The 12876-nt window shown below is 34.9% G+C and overlaps 2 protein-coding genes across 2 annotated transcripts; one reads left to right on the top strand and one right to left on the bottom strand.

Moving 5' to 3' along the window:
* Positions 1 to 582: 582 nt before the first annotated feature.
* Positions 583 to 2761, bottom strand: LOC128156138 (tripartite motif-containing protein 45-like). Its single transcript, XM_052818162.1, has one exon. It carries the CDS (start codon positions 2625 to 2627, stop codon positions 717 to 719), a length of 1911 nt encoding a protein of 636 aa, XP_052674122.1. The 5' UTR covers positions 2628 to 2761; the 3' UTR covers positions 583 to 716.
* Positions 2762 to 8411: 5650 nt separating this feature from the next.
* Positions 8412 to 12686, top strand: LOC128192261 (MAM and LDL-receptor class A domain-containing protein 1-like). The gene is made up of 7 exons (XM_052864817.1): positions 8412 to 8978; positions 9085 to 9249; positions 9534 to 9703; positions 10850 to 10960; positions 11093 to 11216; positions 11557 to 11754; positions 12328 to 12686. The coding sequence occupies exons 1-7, from the start codon at positions 8468 to 8470 to the stop codon at positions 12579 to 12581; spliced, it is 1533 nt and encodes a 510-aa protein (XP_052720777.1). The 5' UTR covers positions 8412 to 8467; the 3' UTR covers positions 12582 to 12686.
* The last annotated feature ends 190 nt before the right edge of the window (positions 12687 to 12876 follow it).

Consider the following 12876-nt stretch of genomic DNA (forward strand, 5'->3'; position numbering starts at 1 on the left):
AAGTTGTGTCATCATATAAAAAATATAGATTTTTTGTTTTAAAAAAAGGGGGGGGGGGTGCGGCCATCTTGTACATTTGAGGATAAGAATGTAAACATTTCTTGAACTGGCTTGTTTTTGTCCGAAACTGGCGAAAAATGTTGCCAAAAGATATAAAAGCAATAAATACAAAGTCCTACATGTCATTTTTGTTTGAAAGGTATGCATACAAGAACAGAACAATGTATTTTTAATTACTCCGAACAGCTGTCGAACTGCGCAGGTACAGACTTATTTGATATTTAAAAATCTGAAAAAATCTGAAGAGGGTTCATCAGTGTCCTCTCTACAACTATTTGTTGAGGACAGTTCATGTAACGAGTAACAAAATTCAGTTATATGAAATTGAAAATATTGATGAAGTTTAATGTACCAATAATTTATTTAAAAATATTTTAAAACAGATTGCAGTAAATTACAAATTGTATTTTATATCATATTTAAAATAAAGCATGGCAGACACTATGCGTAACAGTAGTCATGCAGAGTTTAGACACATACTGGTGGGTCATGACCGTAACCGTGATTTCAGAAGTCAAGAAGTCAAAAATTTCTACTTTAATTCATTAATAAAAGGAAGAATATATATATATATATAATGAAATCATGTGATATAAACATTAATTCATGTACAATATTAATAAATGTATCGAAAAGTTCTTTCTCCAACGGTTTACTCAGTGTAGTTCATAGATTCCTACCCCGTTTTCATCTACAACAAAGAATTTAAAGCTGTCACATTGGAATGCAATGAACTGAGGACGTTGGAATCCATACAGAACGCGTAATGTTTCACCAGATTCTGATATAACATGAATATTATTGCTGTGGTGTCCACACACATATATGTTGCCAATATGATCAACAGCAAGACCGTATGGCGATTCTAGATTGTTGTGCCTGTAAACAAACATAATTTTATTCGCTTTATTTTTCTTTGTGACGGTATTTTTTTGGTAACAAGAATAAATGATATTGCCAGAATCATCGGATGTAATATCGTCCGAATTAGCATCAACGCCTGTTTTCTCGATTACTTCGAAATTAGAGTTAAACAAACACAGGGATTTGGCGCCAATCACAAAGAACTTTCCATTCACACTTGTAATTCCTGTCGCTGCAAACTTTATTGCAAATGTTTTGATTTCTGCAAAATCGTGCAAATTAATCAATTTGATTTCTTGTTTCTGTGGAAAAGTAACGTAACCGACTTCCGTGTTCTGATCATAATGCATGCCCCAAGTCGAATTCGAAAATGTTAATTCTCTTTGTAAAACGCCTTCCTCGCTAAATACAGTTAAACGTTTTAAGAAAAGATCTGTGAGAATCAAATCACCATTTGGTGAAAAAGCACCTCCTCTAATACTAGAATGGGGGATTTTCCATTTCTTTATAACATGCTTCTGACTTCGACGAAAATCAACTACCAGGGGTACTTCTGGAATGTTAGTGACCTTTTCTTGTACATTCAAGTTTACGAATTTTTCAAAGTTTTCAATTTTACAGGCGTTTTCCTCATTTGGAGTAGATGTCAAATCCATTCTTATATTTCTGAACTCCATTTTCTGTATTTCTGCAACATTTTCTTTCATTAAAGAATACCAAAGCAGAGTTTGTTTATGGTCATTACTGTCTAGTACCCCTTCTAACGTTTTTTGACATTTTCCCAAGTACATTTTACAGTTTTCATATTTTTTTATTGAGGATTCAAGTTTAAGTTTGCTATCCTTTGACATTTTTGCCAACTGATCAAGCTGTCTTTCTTTGACTTCTTTCAAACGCTTAATCCATCTTTCATAAGAATGTCTTATCATTTCTGAAAACAAATCGACGTTTTCCTCATTTTCCCTAATGTTGCGTTGTTCACTTTCAATTACTTTTTCGAGATCGTAACAAACTCTTTTCATTTCTTTCAGAAGCCCATTTGCTTTTATCTTTGTAATATCAGAATTAGCAGCCTCTTCCCTTATTGAACCAATGTGTTTGCATGCTCGATGATTAAGCAGAACACACAATGCACAAGAGGACATTTGGTGATCTCTACAAAAAAGGTCAATCTTGCAATCCGGATGACTAGAGCAGAACTTTGGCGTACTTTCATCAGGCCCGACTCCATTTGTGGCGTCATTGAAAGAAACAATTTCATGTTTTAGAACAGGATTTAATTTCTTGTGCATGTTTGAACAAGTTTCGCAATAGGTACTTTCGCAGTCTTTACACCAATTGACGGCAATTTCTTCCTTTTCGTCGGTTTTACATACATCGCACAAAATAGCAGAATTCACCAAATCACCGCATTTTTCCAACAAAGATACAATAAATTTGTTTGTTGGGATCAGTTCACTCCATTTGTCTGAGGCATACTGTCCTACTACTCCTGGTGCTGGTACAAAGTCCCTACAAAGAGGACATGTGAATCCTAAAGGCGTCGTTTTTTCGCAAGAAGATTTGATATGGCTGTCAAGACAAGCATGGCAAAATGTATGAGAACATGGCAAAATCCTTGGGATGATGTATTTTTGGAAACAAACGGGACACACGGTTAAATTGTTCAGTTGCATTTGGTTGTCGACATTCGCTTTCGCCATTATGATAGTCTTTCAAAGAAAGTAAAACGAAAGTAGACGTCACGTGCTCATTGAGAAAAATGCCGATTCCGACATAATTAAATGGTTTTTCATTACATTGCACAAGTCAGGCTGTTTTAAGTCGCATTTGAGTTCAATATTTCTTTCCATATATTCTAAGTTCAAATAAGATTTAGACCATTTATGTAACACATTATACATTACATGTACGTACTGGTCGTGTCACATTCCTTCTCTATGTATATGAAGTTTATTATTTTTATAACGCGAAACAACTGGTCAATAATTTTTCTTTATTAGTCATTCTTTCTATTGTTTTTCATGGTTTATGACATTTAAGGAATAAGAGATCATTCTTTTAGTATTATGAGATGATCAAATAAGGTCGGGGCATCCAAAAAAGTCTGAAGAGCTTTATTATAGAATTGATCACGCTCGACCGTATTTGACCACCTCTTAATATTCAAAGATTGATTTCTTATATTAAGGCCTATATAATTTTTCACAAATTTTTCAATATAATGTAAACTTATGGATATATATGCAATTTTCAATTCGAAAAAATATTCAAACCTTGCTTGCGGCTGGTGTAATGAAGAATAATGACCCCCGTAGAATAATGACCGGGGGTCATTTTTCTGCGTAGAATAATGACCCCCCCGGTCATTATTCTACGCAGAAAAATGACCCCTTTGCCTGAAGAATAAGTGTCATTTTCATTAAAATGAGCACACTCCACATGAAGAAAAGTGACCCCTGTAGAATAATGACCCCCTTGTATATTAAAGTTTTTCAGTATATTTTTTTTTATTATTTGTGAAATAGTCTTTACACTATTGTAATTTTTACTGCTGCAGTTTACAGAAAGTAACAGCAATTATAATTCATATTCATATAAACTTAAAGTGAAAGAAGGGGTATATCTTAGAAAATAAAAATCCTTCCGTTATAACAAGATATTGATTGTATTTCATCGGGGTATGGTTGTCACCTTAACAATTACATTTACACATATCTATTGTGTTCCGATAGGGCCTCTTCGACCTAAGTTGCAAAGGTGATAATGCGAAGGCGAAGGAGCAAAAGTGCGAAGATGCGCCGACGAAGCGCGAAGATGTGATGCCTAATGTGCGAAGGCGAAGGAGCGATACTATCGCTCCTTCCCAACTTTGCACTCTGGCCTTCGCATCTTTATTTTATTGGTACGAATGCGCTAGGCCATCGCGCTAACTATGAATGTTTATAAATATTTTAATGTGTACATGTAACATATATGTTTATCAGTAATGGCTATGCCTAATTATTATCTACTCCACATAAAATTTAATGTCTGCCATTATGTGTACATATGCACTTCTAAACTCCTGTCACTTACCAGCCGTCTGTTTACCGTGGACCAAACACAGTAACATTCTAATTTCATTATGCGACACACCTTGCTCATGCGTGGATCTAGAGGGGGAGAGGGGGTCCGCCCTCCGGAAAATTCAATATTAATAATTTTACGCAGCAAAACGGGAGAGGGAGTCCGGACCCTATCCCCTTGGATAATTTTATTAATTTTATAAAAAAAAAATTCCAAAATATGCCTCGGAACCCTTTAAACGATAGAGAGCTCCGCAATTATAAAACATAGGTAATCACAGACTACAAAGCTCACCGAGACGAGGCATCACCTTTATGAGGCATCACCTTTATGAGACCACTTTTATCATATTATATGAAAACCATCCTTTATGATCTTGGATATTCATGGATTCTGTTTTGACACAATATCGTATATCATCTGTTAAAAAATTGTATGATAATCATATGTTCATATGTTAATCAATACAATAATATATAATTGAAATTGCATCCTATCATACTTACAATATATATCATATACTACTATAAAATACCGTAAAAAATGTGAGATATGATATTATAGCGTATGATATGACATTGTATTGTGTTATACATTATAAATGTATTTGATCAAATAATAGAATATCATAAAACATAATGCAATATAGTATTATATGAAACACTATCATATTGCAATAATACATCATAACATTGAAACATCTGATATTATATTGTATAATTAAGCATTCAAACATTATTTTTTGAAAGATGTGGTCACATAACTGCAGCGGTGCGCATACAAATTGTATAACGCGTGCTAGCGCGTTATGAAAATCTGTTCCCTCATCGTTGCAGTTATAAGACCTCATTTTTAAAAAAAATAATGAATCACTGCTTATATTTACGTTTTTAAACATGTATTTCCTTCCCGCAAATACATATGTATGATTTTTTTTTTTAAAAAGCTCTGTCTTATTCAATGAGTAATGCGAAATTAACGGAATGGCCACTGGAACAGCCGAAACATGCTGACAAAAATAGTACGAAGCGTTTTAAATTCTAATAACACAATTTTATTTTTTCTTTCTGTAATTTAATGAATTTACTCTTGGAATACTAAGAAATCAATCAATTGAATTTATTCAACTGTCAAAATATATTTACATCAATGAAATATTTATCAGCGTAAGTATAATATCAGGTCGTTATCCGGTTTGAAGTCGCGAGAAGAGTCAGTTCTTGTTCTTCGAGAAATACTGAAGAAATACTTAATGTATTCATACGCACCAGATTTGGTGAGTAAGTCTTCTGTGTTGTGTGTAAATATCACTAAAATTAACCAATGCAATTTAATAGAGGGAAAGACAGTGAATGTAAACATTATAGTATGATATTGTATTGTATAATACGGTATCATATTTGATACATAATATGACATTGTATTATATAATACAATATAATTTGATAAACATTGTATCATATCTAATGAAACAATATCATGTGATAAAGTAAAATATAATATAATACAATCATACTATACACATTGTATCATATGATACAATTATATATATTAAAATCTCATAAAATACAATTTCATGTGATATGATAATATATCATATAAACCAATATCATATTATACAATATCGTATGATACATGTACGATATTTAATATTATTACAATAACATAGGAATCATGTTACATCATTAACCAACAACATCTATCTATCAAGCAGGTTTGAGTGAGGTAGGAGATTTCTTTAGCATCCTTGATAATGGAGATCAGGCTCTGCATCTGAAGCAACCTCTGTGTTTCATCTATAATATAGTTAAATCAATTATGCAAGCTATCTATCTAGCTATAAAACATGTGACCTGTTCCAAAAAACTAAACCTCATCAAGAATCATAAACCTATGGCTCTGATTCAGCATTCAAGCCTGTCAGGTGCATCAGTATCATAAGACTATATCAATGCAAGGTTGGTGAAGTTAGGACCAGTAATAACTAAGATATCGTCATCAGAGGGCACCTGTTTCAAAAACTTAAACCAGCTCTTAAAATCTTAACCTCCTCAGGCATCCGAAACCTGTGGCTCAGATTCAGCATTTAAGCCTGTCAGGTGCATCACTATAATAAGACGCATTATACATACAAGTTTAATGAAGTTAGGACCAGTAGTAACTAAGATATTATCATTAGAGGGCACCTGCAACAGAAACTTTAACCATGCAGCTCCAAAAACCTTTACCTCCTCCTGCATCCGAAACCTATATATAGTTAAGATTCAGCACTCAAGCCTGTCTGGTGTATCAGTATCATAAGACACATCATCCATGCAAGTTTGGTGAAGTACGGACCAGCAGTAACTTAGATATTGCTATTTAAGGCACCTGCAACAAAAACTTTAACCTGCTCCAAAAACCTTAACCTCCTCCAGCATCTGAAAGTTAGGAACAAGATTCAGTAGGTCCATGTAACTTTGGTGAAGAGAAGACAAGTAATAGCTTAGATACAGGAGCTGCAACTAAAACTAACCAGCTCCGGACGCCGACGCCGGGGGTATAGCATATGCTCCCATTGACTTCGTCTCGGTGAGCTAAAAAGGCGAAAGTGCGAAGATTCGAAGGCGAGAGTGCGAAGTTGCAAAGGCGAAGAAGCGGTAGTAGTATCACTTCTTCGCCTTCGCAACTTAGCACTTTCGTCTTTGCTAATATAAGTGCATCACCCAGAATTAATGATTTAACCAAAATTATGAAAAGTTTACTCCACTGTTAGGCATTATAACCAAGCTGAAGTTAAAGCCATTACGCCAGTAGAGGTTAACGGCCAATAAGGAAAATCGTCAAAGTACTGAGAGTACTCGTACAGAAAATATGTTTTACTTTATCCTCGGCATACTTTAGTAATTTTAGTTAATATCAAGATGATTAATGCATCAATAATTTGTATGAGCATTGGTAACGTTGACTACAATAAAGATCGTGTGATCAAAATCAAGCGGGATATAAACCCCTAACATGGGTCCTAACCTCTTATCAACGCTTTTAGAAACAATCTTTTCTTATTATAATCGATCATTGTTTATTATCTATTAAGATTTACAATAGTCAGGTACTCTTCAAAAATTTGCTTTAAAAGAATAAAGTCTATCCATGATCACAAATGCAACATTACAACAATTGTTTAGAATATTGATGTTCATGTATTACGTAGAAGAAAACAAAACTAACGCAGAATGCTTTTTTTTAATAATCACTTTCCACAAGAATATGAATAAGAAGTATTCATATTCCTACGTTACCTGCCCCTTAGTCTATTTCCATAAAGATATTATACATGTATCATTCTTCGTTGACAATTCATTCACCAATGAATATTGCTTATATTATTACAACAATTATTCTTTCATTATTATTGTTCGTTAATTATCACACAATATCCTCCTTGTGAATGAATTTTTCTTTATATGCGTCATTTCCCGCCGTTTGTCGACGAGAGAAGTAACGTAACTGTTAACAATCAATTTGTGGCAATGAAAGAGTGTTTTGCGTGTGCTTGCTACGGATAGGAAAAACTATATACAGCGATTTATTTACAAAATCGGTGTTTATAACTTCAAAATCAGTTGAACACAGTGAAAAATAAAGTAATTTTAAAGTCATATCTTGGATACGGGGTAACCAGTTTCTATTCATGTTTACGGGGGGGGGGGGGTCATTTTTTTATGGGGGTCATTTTTCTTCATGTTTAACATGAAGAAAAATAACCCCTGGGTCTTTTTTCTTCAGAAAAATCCAATTATTCTTCAGCTAGGGGGGTCATTATTCTACGTAGAAAAATGACCCCCGGTCATTATTCTACGGGGGTCATTATACTTCATTACACCTGCAATGCGTCATTGATGAAATGTATTTGACTATAAGTTACCGATTTGATTCGTAGTGTTATCACAGACAATGGAAAGTGTAAATATATACGTATAATGTCGATTTTTTCACCAATGTGGCGTTTTAATAGCTCTTGATTTCTTCTCAAATGATTGAAATTATTCAGTGACGTTGCTCTATCAAATTGAATATATTTGTTTCAAATTTAGTAATTCAACACTAAGAGTAGTTTAATCGTTTATTTAGTTTGAAATAGTTGATCTAAGCAGAACCTCAAATTCATGTACATGTACCTTGTTACTAATCGTAGTAATTGTCAGTTTTTCCGTCTGTTTTTAAAACTTATCACTAAACTTGGTACAGTGCACCCTTAGATGCGTAGAGCTTTTAAGTCATGTCTGCCCATCTTTGAACTGTTTACAAAAATCTGAATTGTTCCTTTGATAACTGTATGTGTTTTTCACTTCAACCAAGTATGATATCGTAGTTATAGCACCGAATTTCAGTTACCATCATTCTGTGTGAGAAACAAATGCTTAATCTACGTACGAGGTCAACATTTCTTATCTTTGTTTCTACAGTATGAATTAAAGCAACTGTTATCAATATGAAGACAAGTTTTCAGTTCGCGTGTCTAATATTTCTGCTTCCGATTCAAAAGTCCGCCGGATCGAGCTGTGCTTTCACGGGTGCATGTCTCTACAACATCAACGTTCATCATTGTGACAAACATATTAAAAGATCGCTCACCGGAAGTGATCAACGGCTGTGTCCCTGTAGTGACGTAACTACACTTCAAAATCAGCATCAGAACTTGTCGTCGTGGGTCGGAACCATCAATACCACATTCCAACATGTCCGCGCGGAGTTGGTAGGACTAAAAGAAGAGTTGAAAGAAAAGTCGACAGAACTAGTTGCCATTAATTTCAGGAATAAACAGGACAACGCAACTCTGCAAAGATACAACAAAGAAATCCTTACGACAGAAATCGCCATCTCGAACGAAAGACAGATTTGGTTCAAAGAGAGAGATCGTCTGCAAAATGAGCTACACAGAATTATAACTGAATCTCAGGTCTGTCAACAAGTTACGACAACCTCCTCGTCTTCGCATCAAGGTAATAGTCTTTAAGTCCGTACTTCAGTTTTATCCCAATCAGTCCAGCATATAGAATAAATCCCAAAAGGTTAATTTTATTCTATTTTACTTTAATTTTGTTAAAGGGTCAGCTTCAGATGCATCGATCGTTTTATTCTGTGATTTTGAGACCTCTGGTCAATGTGGTTTCCAGCAGGACCACTCGGATGACCTTGACTGGTCGTATGGCCACGGAACTCAGTCTTCTTCAACCGGACCAAAAGAGGACCACACCTATGGCAATCCCCACGGTCAGAGCAGACGACAGTTTAATATCAATATCAACCATTAACATATGATAAATTTCTTAAAAATTTATCATTTACAGCAGTTTGATGTTTTTGGCATAATTCGGTTCACGTTCAAAATGTTCATGAAAGTTCTAGACACTCCATTATATTCGAATCTAACGTTACCATTGCAACTTATAGTTAATTCGTCAAAGGTTCTCAGTAGAGGTAGATTAGAAACTACATGTAGATGCAACATTAACTGTAGTTTTGTATTGTTGAACTGAGACTGTTGATTTATTTAGGACATTACATGTTTTTGGATGCTTACAACCACGCCAGTCGACATTCGTCTTCAACAACTTCCACAACAAGATTGATCTCCTCTGAGTTACCGGCATCACGTGGTTATTGTGTGATGTTTTGGTACAACCTCCATGGTGCAGACGTCAAGACTTTTCATGTGTATGCAAAGGTTAGATTTGTTTGTGTTGTTTTTCTATAACAATCGGATGATTCACTGTATTTGGAATTCTATAGTACATGTATACCAATCAAAAAATCTCAATGGTCGAAAACTAGGCAACTAAATACCCGGTAATACATACACATGTTGTATTTAATGAAAATAATATTAGTACACAATTTCCAGCAACTACCTGAAGTTCAGTTTTGTTCAACAGCTTTTCTTTGTTAGATGTATAGTTAATATATATGAATGACCGTTGCCATTTTTAGATAACTTCTTGAAAAAATGGGCTATTGCTAAAATTTCAGAATTTTTTCTTAACTAGATGACCGTTTATGGCTAAAAGTATCATATCTATAGGTAGATCTGACAGATAAATTGTACACTATCCAGCCTACTTGAGAATCAGCAGTGGCGTCGGAAGCAAATTGAAAGTTGGGGAGGGGGCTAGTAGACTAATCAGAAATAATGCATTTGACTAGCAAAAAAAAGGTGTTTGGTCATGGTTAATAAATAACTTTGCCAAAAAAAGGAGGGTGGGGACTACGCCCCCCCCCCCAACCCACCAATCCCCCCGGATCCAACGCCTATGGAATGTTTCGGGGTTTTTTTAATTACTTCGGAAGAAAGATAACTCCAAATGGATTCATTTAAAGTCTATAATCGAACAAAATCGAGAACGTAGTACTTGCGATTTATGTTTATGTACATTTTAGTTTATTATTTCATTTTAATTCTAAAATAGTTCACCCAAGTTAATTCGCTATTTAATTAAGGTACTTCACTACACCGAGGCTTATACTTTTTAAGACACTACGTCACAAGATGGCGATTTAAATGTTTTGTTAAATTGTTTGTATCAATCGATTCAGATGTCTATCGTCATAGCTCAGTGGTTAAAGTATCAGGCTTGTGAACCGCAGGTCATGAGTTCGAATCCACCTGGGGCTTTTGTTCATGTTAACTGAATGAAATTTTTGAGAATATCATTTTTTATCTAAAATTGCAAATTTTTTCGCCTATTTGACATATATACTTATTATCCATCATGCATTCTATCATAATGAAGTAATTTTCTGTTGATTTGAGAAACTTTTTCAAGGTTTAGTGAGGTACCTTAACTGTAATTCATAAGATGTTTCAATACGCTAGATCCACGGAGGTCTCGGAAACCCAGTCTTTTCCCACACGGGCAATCTCGACCAGGATTGGCATCTCGCAAAGGTTTATCTTGATTCGGAATATACAACTTCTCCACTCAGTGTAAGATTTCCCGTCTTGCTAATTTTGAGGTTATAAATGTAAGCCTGATATCAACAATATACTTGAGTGTGTCAAAGCATCAACTGAGGTGGCAGCATGGTCAATAAATACGTTCTACCATTTGCATTACAGTTAGTCTTTGAGGCCAAAACTGACAGTCACAAAACTTACCACTACAGCTCCGGGTACTCTTATTACCATAGATACGGCAACATAGCCATTGACGACGTCTATGTCTTCAACTCTTCTTGTAAAAGTAGGAACCCTTATGCTTTATTCTAATTTTTAGTAAACACACATTTATTTAATATTTCTAAAGATGCAATTTCATCAAAGGATGTTCTGAATCCATATTCACTCAGCAAAAGCTAGTGGTTCTGGATTCAGATTTCGGGGCCGTTAAATGTGAATAAGCTTGCTAAATGTTCCTTCATATAATACTTCTGTAAAACGAAGCTTAAATTCAAATTAAATTGGACCAAGTTTTGTTAACACACGTGTGTTAACAAATCTGTTTGCATCATAGTGAGTACTTTTATTTCAAGACAGTAAAAGCTATGATTATAAGAAAAGTGTATTTTCTATATAAACTTAAGGCATCCCGAAGCATCCGTCCGGCTCCCACCCCCGGGTGAGCATTAACTCCACCTCGTACTACACGTTCCATAGCACGCCCAGTTCCTGGTTCGAGGCCCAGACAGCCTGTAAGAAGGAGAGTCCCTACTCTCATCTCGTCTCCGTTAGGTCTAGGGAGGAACAGGAATACATCGTGAACGTCATCAAAAGCACAGAGGGTAACCGAAAGTTAACATTACAGTCAATCATCCACTAAATACGTTCAATCATCTATACGTTACGAATCTTGATTTACACTGCGCCCATGTTTGTATATCTTCCTACCAAGAAACTTTTACACGCAAATTCGGAAAAAGAAAATAAAATTTTTATAAAATGAGAATTTTGCTAGGTTAATGCATGTACATGTAAGAAATAATTAATTCAAATTATTGGCAATAATTTGTACTCAAGTTTTTGAAAAGCTTCGAGTTCAGGTACTTGTATGTACGTATATGTATTTAGTATTTACATTCATGCACATAGACTCGTATCAGATACATTAAAATTAAATGTATCATGTTAATACATCTTACAGTTCAAATGTTCTTGGCATATAATACAAATAAAAATCGCAATATTTACATAAGGTATACTCAGAAATTACCCGAATTGTTTTAACTAAGCACATTTAGTTAATGTTCAATTCATTCTAAATTATGGGGGTTTTTTAAGTGTAGAATAAGTTTGCTTCAATTTTCTTTTTTAAAATATTTTGTATATATTATCACTATTGATGATTTCTTCTGAAGACTTGACTGCTGCGGCCAACACTGGGTTCTTCACCAGTGGCTCAGACGACAGAGCCGAGGGAATCTTTGAATGGACGGACACCGGAACTCCATATCCCGTTACCTATAGCAACTGGCAGCCAGGGCAACCGAACAATGTGGGCAGTAACCAAGACTGTCTCCTGTTGCAGTACCCTGACAATGACTGGACATGGGGAGACGTAGACTGCGCGGAAAAACATCCATTTATTTGTGAAGTTAAGCAGACGATTTAGTTCAATTAGTTGTAAATAAATGTGAAAAAAAACAACAAACTATGTTACAAAATACCTGTCTCTGATTAATAAAAGAGGTGTTGTGGTTATTCTATGAAGCTATTGGGGGGGGGGGGAGCAGGCTGTTGTCTGTATAATTGTTGGGGTATTCGATGGGCATTGACACATTTGGTTCGTGTTTGCTTAAAGATTGATTTTATTTTTCTGACTGTTTTCTGTAACTTTCATTCTTTCACTCATTGCGCGTGGACATGTTGGAAGAATTAAGTTTTCATGAAAATGTGGAAAATTCAGC

This window comes from Crassostrea angulata, chromosome 7 (genome assembly GCF_025612915.1).
Source record: "Crassostrea angulata isolate pt1a10 chromosome 7, ASM2561291v2, whole genome shotgun sequence".
NCBI lineage: Eukaryota > Metazoa > Mollusca > Bivalvia > Ostreida > Ostreidae > Magallana > Magallana angulata.

What these genes read in the sequence shown, in the direction of transcription:
- LOC128156138 (XM_052818162.1), bottom strand. Translation starts at nt 2,627, where the DNA reads ATGGCGAAAGCGAATGTCGACAACCAAATGCAACTGAACAATTTAACC.
- LOC128192261 (XM_052864817.1), top strand. Translation starts at nt 8,468, where the DNA reads ATGAAGACAAGTTTTCAGTTCGCGTGTCTAATATTTCTGCTTCCGATT. An exon ending in CTTTTCATGTGTATGCAAAG is followed by an intron (nt 9,704 to 10,849) that starts GTTAGATTTGTT and finishes TCAATACGCTAG; the next exon opens with ATCCACGGAGGTCTCGGAAA. An exon ending in ATACAACTTCTCCACTCAGT is followed by an intron (nt 10,961 to 11,092) that starts GTAAGATTTCCC and finishes TTTGCATTACAG; the next exon opens with TTAGTCTTTGAGGCCAAAAC.